The following is a 16104-nucleotide window of genomic DNA, read 5'->3' as shown; positions in this document are numbered from 1 at the left end:
ATGACTATGACTGATTTGAATCAGTTGCTGTAGAAGCGTGACCCTGACCTGCCATATGTAGCCTAAAGGGTGATACATTCAGAGCACTCACAGGTTAAAGACGTCCGCTAGTGAATTTTTCTTCAGCACAGTTTCACGAGGCCAGGTTGTAATTGGAAGCGTCTGTGTGGCCCTCGTATGGAATTTTCTCATTGTATTCAGAGCTGGGGAGTGAATGCAGGCGAAAGACAACGGGGAAGGGTAAGGGAAGGAACAGTAGGAGTGGACTTGGGGAGCTAGAAGAGGTGATGTTTTACAACTTCATTCCGTGCTCCAATGCCTATATGATGTCATTGCTACAAATGTAATTTTTTTAAATGAAGAAGGGGGGCATCAGTGAAGTTGAATGTGTCAGCTGTTGTTTGGGTTGTGTCTCGACTCCAAATCTTCGGAAATTAGCACATAGAGAACACTCTTTTATCTGGAAGTATGTGCTTGTCAAAAAAAATAGTGTGTTATTGTGTTGATAAGTATAGGGCGGCACGGTGGTGTGGTGGGTAGCGCTGTCTCCTCACAGCAAGGAGGGCCTGGGTTCGATTCCCCGGCCGGGCGGCCAGGGTCCTCTCTGTGTGGAGTTTGCATGTTCTCCCCGTGTCTGCGTGGGTTTCCTCCCACAGTCCAAAAGACATGCAGTCAGGCCAATTGGACATGCTAAATTACCCCTGGTTGTGAGTGTGTGAGTGACTGTCTGTGTCTGTCTGTCTGCCCTGCGATGGACTGGCGACCTGTCCAGGGTGTATCCTGCCTTCCGCCCGAAGACTGCTGGGATAGGCTCCAGCATCCCCCGCGACCCTGAAGCGGCTTAGAAAATGGATGGATGGATGGATGGATGTGTTGATAAGTTGTGTTTGCACACAATAACTGTATTGTGCTTTTTCCTTCTGCTGTAAAGTTAGCATTTTCTAGAGACAATATTTTGTACCTACATAAGGTTACTCTATATTGCCAAAGGTATTCACTCACCCATCCAAATCACTTCCATGGCCAGACCAAAAACCAAGCACCTAGCTATGCAGACTGCTTCTAGAAACATTTCTGAAAGAATGGATCACTCTCGGGAGCTCCGTGAATTCCTCTGTGGTATGGTGACAGGATGGCACCTGTGCAACAAGTCCAATCATGAAATTTCCTCGCTACTAAATATTCCACAGTCAAATGTCAGTGGTATTATAACAAAGTGGAAGTGATTTAGGAATGACAGTAACTAGGCCACGTAAAATGAATTGAGGCGCAGAGATTGCAGACTTTCTGCAGAGTCAATCACTACAGACCTCCAAACTTCATGCGGCCTTCAGATTAGCTCAAAAACAGTGCAGAGTAGGACGAAGTTGGAACCCCTTAGTTCCAGTGAAAGGAACTCTTAATGCTTCAGCAGACCAAGAGATTTTGGACAATTTCTCCCAACTTTGTGGGATCGGTTTGGCGACGGCCCCTTCCTGTTCCAACATGACTGCGCACCAGTGCACAAAGCAAGGTCCATAAAGACATGGATGAGTGAGTTTTTGGTGTGGATGAACTTGACTGGCCTGCACAGAGTCCTGACCTGAAACCGACAGAACACCTTTGGGAAGAATTAGAGCGGAGATTGTGAGCCAAGCCTTTTTGTCCAACATCAGTGTCTGACCTCAAAAATGTGCTTCTGGAAGAATGGTCAAACATTCCCATAAACACTTTCATAAACCTTGTTGAAAGCCTTGCCAGAAAAGTTAAAGCTGTTTTAGCTGCAAAGGGTGTGCCAACATCATATTAAACCCTATGGATTAAGAATGGGATCTCACTGAAGTTCATATGTGTGTGAAGAGCAAATACCTTTGGAAATATAGTGTATGTCAATATTGGTTTTATAATCCCTGACAGTGAAAGGGCTTGTATGTGGACCTACACTTCATTATATAGAAGTATGGAATTTGGTTGCATTCTTGTTAAACAAATAAAACATGAACGTACTTTTAAAATATACATGCTTAAAAATTATTTTTCCTTTTTTATTTTGCAGAATATATATTCATACTTTCATTTGTTTCATAAGAGCGCAACCAAATTTCACACTTAACCTTTGCTGTCATAAATTAGCAGCTAGTGTTAAGCATTTTACATTTTGGATTTTGCTTTCTGCTTCTGGGTGTACAGGGACAGGAAGGAGGTGCACATGGGTGATGACAACTCGCTGACCCTCACCTTTAATGCCCGGAATGATGGAGGAGGGGCTTATGAAGCCGAACTGTATGTGGTGCTTCCTCCTGAGGCAGACTACAGTGGAATTGCCCGCAATAATGAGGTAACTTATGGGGACACAGTGTACAGCTGCTACCCATGTCACAGTAGTGTACCAGGCCACACCTGTTAACCCTACATTTGTTGTTTCTTGTTTATTCTTAAAAATACTTAGCAGTTCTTCGACTTTGGTCCATTTTTTTTTGGAAAAACTTTCAGTAGATGTAGGCTGGTATGTGATACAAAATTCAGCAACTGTAGTTGAGACCTGGTAGTAAGTCACTGTTAGTGGCTCACTGGTGTGTGTGTGTGTGTGGGTGTGTGTGTGTGGGTATGTGGGTGTGGGGTGTGTATGTGTGTGTGGGTTTTTTTTTTTTTTTTTTTTTGGTCCAGAGTCTGACTCAGCTGACCTGCAGTTATGAGACTGAGAACCAAACGCGTTATCTCAGCTGTGATCTGGGAAATCCCATGAAGTCTGGCACCAACGTAAGTTTTTCAAACACTCAATACCTATATTCTGAGTATACACACAGTGCAAGAGTCTCTTTATTTTGAGGTTACCTTTGATGATAACATTTTATGATTAACTTTACTACTGCTGTATTGCTTGAAAAGGCTATTTTAGTACTTAATAGGAGACCACCAAAGCAGTAGCCTGACTTTTTGTAATTATTTATAGACTGTATTAGAATTGTGTAGAATCGTATAAAACGAGAAGTCAGAGCTCCCTCTCATGCATGCAATTAAATCTGTGCAACCCATATGGTTTGGAATTTCTGAACAGTGTGTGCAAAGGGGATAAAATCAAAAGTGTGAAGGGAGACAGGAACTTATATGCAGGTGTGCTGCAGCTGGCTGCAAAGCAGTGAACTCTTTAAGATGATACGTTTCAGATTCTATAGGGTAAAGGTATAGTATACAGACCTCAGGTCAGTCTTTTGGACTGTAGCCTGCTGTAAGATGTGGTGAGGGGCCATTGCACTGACACGTCAGTCTCTGTGAGTGCAAGGTTTAGAGTGTAGAGGTGTGGAAAATATGTTAGCTTTAAATTTCTTAATGTTTCTCTGTTACAGCTGTGGGCAGGCCTGCGGTTCACAGTGCCACGACTGAAGGACACTCGCAAGGTGGTGCAGTTTGACATGCAAATCCGCAGGTATGTAAGCCCGTTTCACAGCAGTGCATGTGTGGAGACCATGTGCATGTTCATATTCTTTCTTATTTTAATTCTGTCTTGATTTCTTTCATTCCTCCTCTCTGTCTTCATGCTCACCCTCTCCCTCTGTTTGTAGTAAAAATGAGAATAATTCCCAAAGTGAGGTTGTTCCCTACAAGTTGGAGGTGGTGGTGAAAGCTGATGTTATTTTACAGGGGTAAGTTCACATTGTTAGAACGATGTGTTTCTCACAGTGTACTCTTCTGGAAGCCTTGATGGAAAGTTCTTTCCATTTCTTCTCTCACTTGTTCTTGTTAATTTTCTTTCTTTTTTTTCTTTCGGTCTCTCATAAAGTGTGTCCCGACCAGATAAGGTCTTCTTGCTGCTTCCGAACCGGAGAGTGACCAAAAATGTGGCCGTGGAGCAGGAAATAGGGCCTCCAGTGCAGCACATATATGAGGTACAGGCCCACTTACTGTGTCCTGCTAGCCTGGGGGACGGAGAAGCCTGCCATTATTCTTTATTGAAAAAAGTTCTCTGTGCACGGATACAGAGATGAGTCAAGGAAACTCTTAAGCAGGCGTGGAGGGTGACCTCATAAGTTTCACTATACTTGAACGGAACAAGATGTTCTCATCTTCTGTGTTATACATAGATTGACCGTTCAGGAAACACCTGACTAGTTTCCTTAGAAATAAAGTGCAAGCACTAATCTTTGTTGATACTCTGTAATTTATGTGCAGTACAACCACTAAGTTCCTATAAACATGTAATCATGACGCTTCCATCAAATATTACATGACATTAACCCTTTCAGTCCCTCTGTCTTACCCCCTTCAGTTGGTCAATAATGGTCCTAGCCGTATCAGTCACACAGCCCTCCAGCTGAAGTGTCCTCTGGGAACTAGGTTCATGTACCCACTGGAAGTCACCACACAGGGGCCTGTAAACTGCACCACACAAAATGTTGTCAACCCCTTGAACCTAAAGGTGAGCCTTTCTGAATTACAAATATGATAAGACGTGAAATACTTTCTGTACTTTGCTGCACCCAGACCACCTTCAGGATTAGTAGTTCTTTTTTAGTCAGTGTGAGTAGTGTATTGGTAGTGTAATAACCAAATATATGTATGCACACACAGAGGAAGACTCGAATGTGTCTCACGTGTACACAGTAAACCTATCCTAGTTTTGTAACGTTGATGATGCTCTCTCACGCTCTCTCTCTCGCCCTTGCTCTCTCTCTCTCGCTCTCGTGGTTGCACACACACACGCACACTTGCTCACTGGGCACCCTATACTGCTTCATAGGGGGACAGTAAGCCTTCCTTTGATCCTCATATGGCACTTTCATATGAACCAGCACACCACCATGCTTCTATATGGATAAACAAGTCATCTGCTTGATGTACCACTTCTATACAGATGTAAATGCAGTCATAAGCTTCATCTAAGCCCAGTCACAGTGCTGTAGAATTTGTTCTGTCGTGCTGGCTCAGCTCCCTTTGATGGGTTGCATGCCTGTGTGGACTTTCTATGATCACAAACCTAAAAAGGTTATATCATCTGGAAGCTCTGTGATGGGCGTATTTTTAGTTGTTTTTTTTTGTGTAGTTGGTTGGTTATTTGGTTGTGAGGAATATTTCATATGATATTTGTGCAGTAGAGAAAAGTTTGGTAGTGCACCCTTGTGTAAAAGCCAATGAGGAGTCCCTCCCTTTGACTCCTGACCATGTTGAGTCAATGGGTGGTACTCATATAACGGTGAAGTCAGTATCTCATTTATCCAAATGGGTGGCGATTTTCCACTTAATGTTCTCTCTCTCTTTTCCTTCCCTCTCTCCATCGGGCTTGCTCTTTCTGCTGCCTTTCAGCTTCAGCAATCATCCATGGATCAGCCACCTTTGAACCAGGAGCATCACATTGAAAAGCGGGATACGCAGAAGGGGGAGCTAGCAGAACTGACAAACCTGGTGAGATCTGATGCACATTAATGTAACCCATCAAAACAAGATGAGGAATAGAGAATGAGGGAGATTGCATGTAACCCCTTAGGACATTTTGAGTTATTAGGACTTTGTCTAGTAGCTACTATGAATTATATGTAAATACTATGAAACTTGCATATAAGTTATGAGTGAGGGGAACTGTGGTCCCTTTTAGTTTAATGTGTTAAAGGAATACTCCAGGATTGTATCATCTTTTGGAACTTTACAGGGAAATATGTCAAAATTATTGTCTGTGGTAATTGACCTGAAAAATGCTGGAATATTCCTTTAGTATGAACAAATGACAACAAGAATTCTTATCCAGAGACTTTGATCTTGCTGTACTGTGCAGCCATAGGTATTTAGGAGTATCTGTGAGGGAACTACCCAAATACAGTGTCCCCCTGACTAGCCACCTTTGAGTGAACCCATAAGGCTAGACCATTAAGTAATGTAATGGACTGAATCAGGCCTTTTTGGGTCAAAGATCTGCTCCGGCTGACTGGTCAACTTGAAAGCCGTTCTGATGGCTCACTGTGTGTCTACGAGATACATCAGTAACCCTATTAATTTCAGCAGTGACGTACCCTCCAGGGTGTCCTTGCTCTACCCTTTCCCTTTCCATGTCATTACCTACCACACCCACCACCCCTCTTGCACAGCGGCCTGTTGTTGGTGCTGACCACAAGTAGCCCTCTGCATCCCACTGCACCTGACCAAATGAATGAAGGCTTTGTCCTGCTGCCTGTCATGTTCAGTCGCCCTCGTTTATAATCCCTCAGTTGACAACACACACTAAGTGTTCATTATTTCTCTGCACCCTGCTTCTGGTGTTTCTGTTATTGATTCTGAGTGTGTCTGGGAGGCTTTAGTTAGCTGTCAGTAATAGCTGGTGATGTGCGAGGGCTCAGCACTAGGCTGAAAGAAACCAGGCCCAGGTTTAGTTGTAGAGTCCGATGATGAGTAGGGTTCCTGGTTCTGAGAACCTTGCCCATGCCAAATTATGATGCTAACTGCATGTTTACAACTAATCGAAGGTAAAATCTAAGGGTCAAGTGAATACACTCAAAGTACCTTGAATGTTAAGAAGTTGTCACACACCAATTTTTGAAGAGCTATTTTGAAAATCCACTGATATAGGTTCATATAATTTCTACATGCTCAGAAGTTAAACAGATGATGTTTTTAGTTAAACAGTGCTTTGCTGTCTGATTTGATGGTACATTGTGGAATCAGTTCTCACTTGTTAAATTTCTTAAATTCAGATAAACAGCAGAAATATGTCATCTTAAAAAATACATCAATATATTACACAAACCATTTACAAATAAACTAAGAGCCTTCAAACTTACCATTAGAACAGATAAATAACATGAACATATTTATTTCTCTAATGGGCATGGTGAATTATCTGAGATTTTTGCCATTGTTAATAATTCTATGGAACCTTAGTATTGGCCAGTTTTATTAGGCACATAATATTGGCCAGCCTTACTGGTTCTGTGGTATTTTGGTGGAGGCCTTAATTTTTTTCCTTCTTACAATTCTCAGTTTCATTTATAGTTGCGTCCCCCTGAATAAAAGGGAATTTGTAGAGGAAGCTGTTTAGGAGCACTGCCTGTTTTTGTGCCTGAGGCCACCACTCAGATCAGTTGAGTGGCAATGGTCCAGTTCTTTCCCCTTACCCTTCTTTAATCCTTAAATTGCCCTTTAAAACAGAGGCTGGGACAGTTGGCTTTCTAGAAACACTCTAATGCAGCCTAGACAAGGCCACAATCACCAGGTGAATCTTCTAAGCCCTGTAAACAAATGAACTTCACATTATGAGGATGTAATGAGGAGAGGGAGATTGGGCAGACTTGTAAAAGCGAGGGAGCTGGGTGGGAGTGCAGTGGTGGGTCCGTAATTTGACTAGCAGCAACTGCAGCCAGCATTTTATAGTCCTGTGACTCGGGCTAATTTGAAGCAGCCCTCGTGCAGGGAGCCTAACATTGGGCCTTTTGTCATTGCTCTTGGCCTGTACTGCTATCATCAGTCTCATGGTTTGCTTTCTTTCCCTCTAGCTGAATCCTCCTTGACATATTTACCCTTGCCATTTTAATTAATGGTTTTTAATGAGCTTGGTTTGCTAGAACTGGAAAAATAGTTGTTTGCGCCATCATTAATCTTTCATGCCAGGAATGATCTTTGCTCATGACCCTGATATAACAAGCACAGACTCTCTGGGCCTGGTCATATGGCACTATTGCTTTTAAATGAGAATAAATATGGCAATGAAACATCGCAAGTCTTGAGAGCAGGCTAGGGAAAAAGGCCATTCATCTTTATCATGCCCCAAATTGTGCCCTGAATTTCTCTCTGAAACCTTCCATCTCCATCCCCTTTTTTCTCCCTTGGTGTTGTGTGTTTTAGTCATGCTCCAGTGTAGAGTGTTGGACTCTGCAGTGCAATGTTGGTCTGCTGGATAAAGGGACCAGTGCAATTCTGCAAGTGCGCTCGCGTCTTTGGGCCGAAACATTCATTACGGTAAGTTTCGTTCGGTTGTCCAAAATCGCATGGTCACTGTCTCTGCTGTTGTCTTGTACCAGACTATAGGTGGCCCCTGTCCATGCAAAAGCCATTTGTCTGCCTCCGAGCAATACTTCAGACTCCGAAACCTCAAATTAAAGGTTTTTTCCAAATGGTTATCTACTCAAAATCAGCCTCATGATTGCATTGACTGAATGTAGGAGCTAATATTGAGCCCTAGAATTCTGCCTGCTGGGATTCAGTCCGTCTTGTCAGCAGCAGCGGCACCATTATGGCTTTTTATGTATAGGCATGTGTGCGTGAGAGAAAGAAAGTCAGACAATATCTCTAAACAGGAGCTCTTTTGAAAAGGGCCTTACATGCTCTTTGCAACGCGAGCCAATACAAAGTGTATGTGTGAGTGCATTGAAAATTCATTAGCTGGCAGTGCTGAGTTCTCATAGGATTGGAATGTCCCAGAGATTTTGTGAGAAGGAAGGCCAGACAGTCACAGGAAAAAAAAAAAAAAGAAAAAAAAATGAATAGTGTCACCTTGTGTCCATTAGTGGAATTGCAAGTTTGTTTTCCACTTTTTTGTTCCTGGTTACTTGACTAAACTTCATTACTTATCTTAAAGAAATGTAAAGGTATTTAATACATGTACATGAAAATCTGCAGTTGCCAGTTCGCATGATGCATTTTATATCCACGTGCAGATATCTCTGAAAGTAAGAAACAGTTTGATGGACATGCCGTTTTATATTCATAGTTTTTCCAATGGTGTCCTTTTTTAAAAGACTTTCTCAGTTATCATTTTGCAGTTAAATGTTTCAAAGTTCTTGAAAGGTCTGTTATTATTCAATTAAATATACTTTTATTGCTTGGCCCTTTTTAAAAACAATGATTACTTGACTAAACACTAAAGTAGTAGGTTATTCAGTTACAGTTGATAATGACAGCCCTAGTCATTACTGTATTCAATTCAGTAGATTTGCAGAGCTGCCTGGCCAATTCAGAGTCATTTCTAATAGTATATTTTTATTTCCCTGCAGAAGTCGTATAAGAAATTTGTTCTTGAGTGCTTGGCTAGTTTCAAGGTGGAAAAGATGCCTTATGCCATTTTACCCAAGGAGAATCCCAGTGGAGCTAAAAAGGTAAACAAAGGGTTTATTTTTTAATAATGTTTTAGTTTTAAAGTAAACCAGTATGAAGTTAAATACCTGTATTCATAACTGTAAAGTATCATCTAGTGTGGTCATTATTTCTCTTTGTTTTTGTTTTATCTAAAAATAGACTTGGTATGGTTTGACTGAGTATAAAGGTTAAACATGTTTTCTGGTGTTGGATTCTTCAGGTGGTCACCCACGTGGAGTGGAATAAACCGGACAGTCAGTATGATGTGCCACTGTGGATCATCATTCTGGCTATACTGGTTGGACTTCTACTGCTGGCTCTGCTCATCTATGTTCTCTACAAAGTGAGTAGAGCATGAATTAGGAAAGTGATTTTTGTCCTGCCAGATTGAGCATTGGATATGTTATTTAGTATACTTGTGGCTGCTCTTAAAATGTGGTAGTTGAGATGCTGTGAATTAAACAGCTCTGTTCCATATAACTGGGTCAAAGACAGATTTGAGAATTTTCAAAATGTGTGATTATTTGATATTTGCTTTGACAAAGTTCTTTCTCTTCCCAACTTTCTTTAGCTTGGTTTCTTCAAGAGAACACCATATGGCACTGCCATGGAGAAGGCCCAGCTGAAACCCCAGGCTGCATCTGAGGCTTAAGTGGGCCTGGGAATATTCAGTTAGGAGAACCAAAGAATACATGAGAAGCCATTTAAACAGAAAGATTAATTGCTTTGTAAAGAGGACCAGACTGCAGTAGAAGAGTAAGGAGGAAAGACCACTGGATCTCCATTGCACTGCACTGGATGGAAAGACCCTAAGGACTCAAAGCCAAATGAATGTCTTTTGAAATTTTCTTTGTTTCATTTTTTGTTTTTGCTGTGGGTTTGGATTTCTTTCACCAATAAGTAGCCTGACACTCAGCTGCAATATTTAAGAAGATTTTGGGAAAGGTTTAACCAAAGTGAAGAACCACGGCTTGGTTCTGTGATAGATTTCAAACAGAACAGAAGTTCTCCTACATGTTCTGCTCAAGGAAGAATCTTCTTTTTCTACCTGCACTCATTTATGCAATGTTCACAGTTTGTAGTATTTAACATGTTTTTGGTGCTACCAGCGGGTGTCCAAGATTTGTTCACTCCCTTTTAAATTTCAACTGTGGGTAGAAGACACTCTGTTGAGCAGTTAAAGAGTTTTAGTGCAGTATTTTACACACAACCAAAGACTTTTACACAGTTGTTTAGTTTATGCATATTTACCTGATGAGGTAAGGCAAGCACAGACACACAACCTCATCACCTTCACTTTTATTTTCTGCTGTGTCCTTTATGTTTTGTTCTGTTTGCCTTGATGATTACATGTCTATCCTCATAAAAGAAAGGGTTTCAGAGGAACAGGGAGGTTCCTTTTTTTTCTCGCATCTGTTTCTCCAAAAATTACCAAATTGGTGTCTGTCTCAGGTGATAAGGTGGAACAGCAGCACTCAGATCAGGTGTGTCGCACTCACAGGAACTCAGAAACCCAATCAGGGAAAGAAAAAAAACGTTCTCCGAGCACGACCGTCCAATCCCTGCTAACCATTCAACAAGTCATCTGGGACATGACTGGATCCATGCCAAGCCTGTGAAACCTTTAAGAATTGCCTTGAAGCAGAGCTGTGCTTTGCCGATATACAGAACACGCTCCTGCCCCACTCCCCATTGGTGTGCTGCTGCTGGGGCTGGACCAGCCAGCAGAGAGTGACAGCCATGGGTTCACCATCTACATGGAATCCTTCCTGTCTGTGCTGGAAGGGTTTACAAAGTGCAGGAAAGCCACTGTACTCAGTAGAATTGGGGCTGTCTCAAAGTGTAATAGTCGGCGCACCGGTCAAAAAGTGGTTTACAGCGAACCATGGACAATTCCAGTCCGAGACAGCAGTCTCACCAAGGGACTGAATGTTAAACACACCATTATAGTTCTTGTTTTGTCCATGTATTTTTTTTTTTGTCTAATGTCCATGTGCAGTCTTAAAAATAAAGGTTCCTAAACAGTTCTCAGCTGGCACCTGTGGTCCTGGCAATTAAATGAAACTCTTCAAATTCTTTAGACTTCGAAAAGGTTCATCACAGTTGTCATTTGCAAAAATAGGTTGTCACCACTACGTGGTTCTACAAGCAACCAAAAGAGCTTCATGCCCTAAGAAACCTATTTCAGAACCTTTATTTTTGAGTGTAGTTGTGTGAATAAATGTGTAAATGTATGTGTCTGTTGAAGAGAAAGAGAGGGTTATGCCCAGTTGCTCAGTCTTCTTTTTGTACTTCCCATGATGAGCACTGTAGCACAAACATGCAGATAGAGCAAGGCATGCTAATGCTGCTGTATGTCAACAGAGCTTGGTGCCAGAGACAGAGAGGCTGCAGTCAATTTCAAATTTATACACTTTTCTGTCACTTCAGAAGGAAGTCTACTGGGCGTAGGGAAAGAAATCTGTATGTAAAGTGCAATACTGTTTTTATTTCTCCTTTTTGACATTGTATTTTTTGCCTTTTGTCACTGTGTATATTCATATTGTACTCTTAATGTTTTCATGCAAACAACAACCTGTTGAACTGGGTTGAGTATTGGCCACCACAAACTGATTGACATTTTATGACGGATTTTATGTAAAAAAAAAACCAAAAACAAAAAAAAAACATAACGTTAAGCCTCAGATGGTTCCAAAATTGGTTTGAAGCATCACAGCTTTGTCATCACAGATTACTATAGGCACTACACAATCATCCCTTACAGTTACAGTGCTGGAGAGAGGAAATATAAAACTGTTAGAGTTAAGATGCTGTGATCTTTTTGATTGTTGTATTTGTCAGAAATGTCATAGCTTGACTGACAATCTTTAGTGAATTTATTTAATAAGTTGTTTGAAAGCCTTGCCATGATTTGATTTGAAACTATGTTCAGACCTCTTGTATATTTGAGTCAATTTATTCTCATTTCAAACATATATTTATACCTCCAGATTTTTTTTTTCTTTGATTTTCACATTTTAGCAGGAGGAAGCACTGGTTATATCTACATTTGTTTTTTTTTTTCCTCCCACCCCATTGTCTTACGTCCTTTTTCTCTTTTGCTTTTCTTACCTTTTTAGGTTGTAAATATAATTTGGCAAGAAGAAATTTTTCATTTTCAGCTGAAACTCTTACCTGACAATAAATAAGAGCGCCCCATATTGGGGAGAATTGGAGTAATTATTTGTATGATATTTTACAGTTTGCATTTCAAATAAATCTTCAAATTTTTTACAGCTGGTTGTGTTATTTGTGGTAGAAGTGGTGGAGCCGTTGGCCTAGGAGTGAAAAATGGATTTCCAATTTGCAAGAATATGTTTTGTGAAAAGTCAAGTAACCATTCATAAACATCTCAATAATTTATTTAGCAAAAATAAACGTATACGTTTTATATGAAATACATTTGATACACTTTTATAGTAATCTATAAAACATCTTGCACTATTTTATAGTACTGATCCTATTTACAGCAGGTATTAAAAATCTGTACAATTTCATTGGCTTCTTGCAATGAAGTTATGAAGGTTATCCTTTAAATTTTGTCAGTATACTGGACTTTCCTTATAAGAGCTAATGCCGCTGGTACAAAGGGTCAGTTAGAAGAGACTACAACTAGATATACAAGTACAGCTGTCAAAATAGGACAGTTCTCATAAGGCATTGGAGGACATGAATGCCTCTTTTATAGCTTGGATAATGTCCACTTTCACCTATGTGAACAATCTGGACACTGCTTGGGTGAGTTTCTCCTAATCATCAACCACATCTAGGGTCATCATGGAGTCCTCTAAAACTGAATTGTGGTCCTCCAATATGGAGTTGGACTAAAAGGACAGGTAGGCAGGAATTTGAGCTTCAGTGTTCTAAAGCTCTGGACAGCTGGGTCAGTTTCTTTTGATTGTCGATGACTTTGAGGTTCTGGATGTAGTGTGTTATGTTGGCAACGCTGCGTAAGGTCAGGGACTGGTCAGAATCTGAAAGATATGGAGAAAAAGGAAAAGGATGTACCTTAAAGACTGAATGAACAAAATGCTGTCACACAAACACTGATTTATGATCATGTGGATTGCACAGTAAATTTACCACAGTCAACAACAGTTGAATATCATTGCTTTGAACTTTTTTTTCTTTCAGTTTTTACTTTTTCACATGAGTTGCACTTCAAGAGCATTTTATAATGAATGGCCCAAAAGTAGGGGAGAGCGGGGCACAATCTAAAAACATTTTGTGCTAAATAATTTTCAAAAGGTTGAAACATAATGGAAACATAAACTTTGTTTTCAGTACCTACTGCCAATATAATTTATTCATTATAATGCTTGTTAGAATCAGACAACCTTTCTAAACTAAATAAAAAATATATTTCTTAAAAATAAATCTGACTAATACAAAGAGGCTTTTCAAACACTGCAAAATTTTTTTTTGACCATAAAGTAGAACAAATATCAATTATATGTCAAATATATAATACAATTGAAATGTATTTCTTTACATGGCATTCATAGCATGTTTTGATTAATCTGTGAATTCAAGCTTGAATCTGATTGTATTTTGATTTTTAAATGTGAATTTAGAAATGAGCTTATTTGAATTTATATGGGGGATTTGGATCTCATTTTTACTTTTAGAGTCTTAGTAGTAACACTGCACTACAGCTAACCCTGTAAAAAGGATGTACTTCAGCCTGGTGGGCTCTCACTATGAGCTATATATTTGCTTTAAAATGGTGCAGCTTGAAGAAAAAATTACTTTTATAGAATAACAACCATCCTCAGAGTGAATCTTGAGAAATATGAGAAGTTGATCACTGCTTACTATATCCATGACACATTTTATCCATGATAAATGATAGTGTGTGGCCTGTATCCCCTTCTTGTAATTAAAGCTTGTTAACTTGTGATGGTTAAAAAGTTCAAGTTTTTGTTTCCTTTATAAGTTTTTGTTTTACAACAGTGACAATATACACTATATTTTCAAAAGTATTCACTCACCCATCCAAATCATTGAATTTAGGTATTTCAATCACTTCCATAGCCACGTGTATAAAACCAAGCACCTAAGCATGCAGACTGCTTCTATAAACATTTGTAAAAGAATGGGTTGCTCTCAGGAGCTCCGTGAATTCCAGCGTGGTACCGTGATAGGATGCCACATGTGCAACAAGTCCAGTCGTGAAATTTCCTCGTTACTCAATATTCCACAGTCAAATGTCAGTGGTATTATAACAAAGTGGAAACAATTGAAAATGACAGCAGCTCAGCCAAGAAGTGGTAGGCCACATAAAATGACAGAGCCCAATGACTTTGCCAGTTGCCAGGACAACGGTACTTGTCTGACTGTATCATGCCAAGTGTAAAGTTTGGTGGAGGGGGGATTATGGTGTGGGGTTGTTTTTCAGGAGTTGGGCTCGGCTCCTTCCAGTGAAAGGAACTCTAAGTGCTTCAGCACCAAGAGATTTTGGACAATTTCATGCTCTCAACTTTGTGGGAACAGTTTGGGGATGGCTCCTTCCTGTTCCAACATGACTGCACACCACTGCACAAAGCAAGGTCCATAAAGACATGGATGAGCGAGTTTGGTGTGAAAGAATTTGACTAGTCTGCACAGAGACCTCAACCCGACAGAACACCTTTAGGATAAATCAGAGCGGAGAACGCGAACCAGACCTTCTCGTTCCTCAGTGTCTCAGTGACCTCACAAATGAGCTTCTGGAAGAATGGTCAAAAATTACGATAAACACACTCCTAACCCTTGTGGAAAGGCTTCCCAGAAGAGTTAAAGCTACAAATAGCATTAAAGGGTGGGCCGACATCATATTCTAAACCCTATGGATTTAGAATGGGATATCACTCAATTTCATACGTGTGTGAAGGCAGACGAGTGAATACTTTTGGAAATATAGTCTATAAAAATGTGTATCCAATGGCTCATGTGTTCTCTCTTTGTTCCACAGTTGAGGATTGTGCAAAAGCTTGGCTTACATGTAGATATTCGTATAGCAGGAGCCTCCAGGAACATTCGTTCGGTTAGACCTTTTTGTGGGGAAGAAGGCACTATAAAAATAATACAATAAAGTGAGATGCAAAACCTGTAGTACTGTTTATGTCCTATCAGAAAAAAAAACAAAAAAATGCAGAGTCTTGTTTGTTTTATTCCAAAATAGTGCACTGCTAAATATAGTGTGAGCTTACAATATGCAAGGCTACCACAAGGAGGAGTAGTCGTACCATAAGGTTGGCTTCTACATCCTCGAACTATCTTCACTGTCTTGGCAATCATACGCTGAGGATATTCAAAATAGAAGCAGTAAATTATACAGTTTTCAGGCTTCAAGCAATAAAAAAAATCAATTTAATTTCTAATTTCAAGTATATAATTTGTTTGCAAGCCTGGGAGTGCAATTTGCTCAAAACTCACCATTTTTTCAAAGTTAACCAGACTGTCAGTGTAATTCTTGTTTCCCTCATGTATAAATGTCATATCTGAAAAGAGATAAATTTGGTTTCTTTTAAAATATGATTACTCTTTATTTTAAGTTCACTAGGCTATTGGATGAAAAGTGGACAGAACCTTTCAGAAGTAGTGGCATGAAGGGGATGTACGGTGGGTTGAGTTTGGCCACAGCTAGCCTGTACGCCCTGTGATTGCGAGACGGATCCTGTACAAAAGAACCATAATGAAGCCTGTCAGGAAAATGTTATGGTTGGTCATGAAAGTGTATGAATCAGAAAAGAATAAATTAATTTGCACATCATTCCAAAACTGCACTCACCAGTAACCTCTCATAAGCACAGTAGATCCTTTTGGTTTTGCTTGGCACTCTCTGTTAAGAAATTAGGACTATTAGCTGAATTGAGTTCTATACACACATTTATCTACACTAAGATGTCTTAAATGATTAAATTATCAATGATAAATTAAAAAATATGTTGGTACAGGACAGATGATTAGATTTGACTAATACTTCAAGATGATTGTGTTTGAGTGTTTGGCAAACACATCTGCATTGTGTTTATCTAGCTGCATTTG

At 40.1% G+C, this 16104-nt stretch overlaps 2 protein-coding genes across 5 annotated transcripts in view; one reads left to right on the top strand and one right to left on the bottom strand.

The window, feature by feature from the left end:
* itga5 (integrin, alpha 5 (fibronectin receptor, alpha polypeptide)) overlaps nucleotides 1-12311 on the top strand; it is a 50291-nt gene extending 37980 nt beyond the window's left edge. Inside the window, exons 20-30 of the mRNA XM_017694215.2 lie at nucleotides 2170-2317; nucleotides 2647-2739; nucleotides 3327-3406; nucleotides 3543-3623; nucleotides 3761-3866; nucleotides 4247-4396; nucleotides 5281-5379; nucleotides 7807-7920; nucleotides 8955-9056; nucleotides 9257-9379; nucleotides 9608-12311. Of these exons, the coding sequence (XP_017549704.1) occupies nucleotides 2170-2317; nucleotides 2647-2739; nucleotides 3327-3406; nucleotides 3543-3623; nucleotides 3761-3866; nucleotides 4247-4396; nucleotides 5281-5379; nucleotides 7807-7920; nucleotides 8955-9056; nucleotides 9257-9379; nucleotides 9608-9688 (1177 nt within the window). The 3' untranslated portion in view covers nucleotides 9689-12311. The remainder of the gene's footprint in view (nucleotides 1-2169; nucleotides 2318-2646; nucleotides 2740-3326; nucleotides 3407-3542; nucleotides 3624-3760; nucleotides 3867-4246; nucleotides 4397-5280; nucleotides 5380-7806; nucleotides 7921-8954; nucleotides 9057-9256; nucleotides 9380-9607) is intronic.
* A 108-nt stretch (nucleotides 12312-12419) lies between these two features.
* Nucleotides 12420-16104, bottom strand: part of rapgef3 (Rap guanine nucleotide exchange factor (GEF) 3) — a 56055-nt gene continuing 52370 nt past the window's right edge. For all 4 annotated transcript variants that reach the window (XM_017694217.2, XM_017694218.2, XM_017694216.2 and 1 more), the window contains 6 exons: nucleotides 15848-15898; nucleotides 15646-15733; nucleotides 15493-15557; nucleotides 15303-15357; nucleotides 15057-15128; nucleotides 12420-13049 (listed from right to left, as the gene is read on the bottom strand). In XM_017694217.2, the coding sequence (XP_017549706.1) occupies nucleotides 12931-13049; nucleotides 15057-15128; nucleotides 15303-15357; nucleotides 15493-15557; nucleotides 15646-15733; nucleotides 15848-15898 (450 nt within the window). In that variant the 3' untranslated portion in view covers nucleotides 12420-12930. The remainder of the gene's footprint in view (nucleotides 13050-15056; nucleotides 15129-15302; nucleotides 15358-15492; nucleotides 15558-15645; nucleotides 15734-15847; nucleotides 15899-16104) is intronic.

Source organism: Pygocentrus nattereri, chromosome 9 (genome assembly GCF_015220715.1).
Source record: "Pygocentrus nattereri isolate fPygNat1 chromosome 9, fPygNat1.pri, whole genome shotgun sequence".
Taxonomy (NCBI): domain Eukaryota; kingdom Metazoa; phylum Chordata; class Actinopteri; order Characiformes; family Serrasalmidae; genus Pygocentrus; species Pygocentrus nattereri.
Note: the sequence above shows the minus strand (reverse complement) of the source record. Positions and strands in the feature narration are given on the sequence as shown.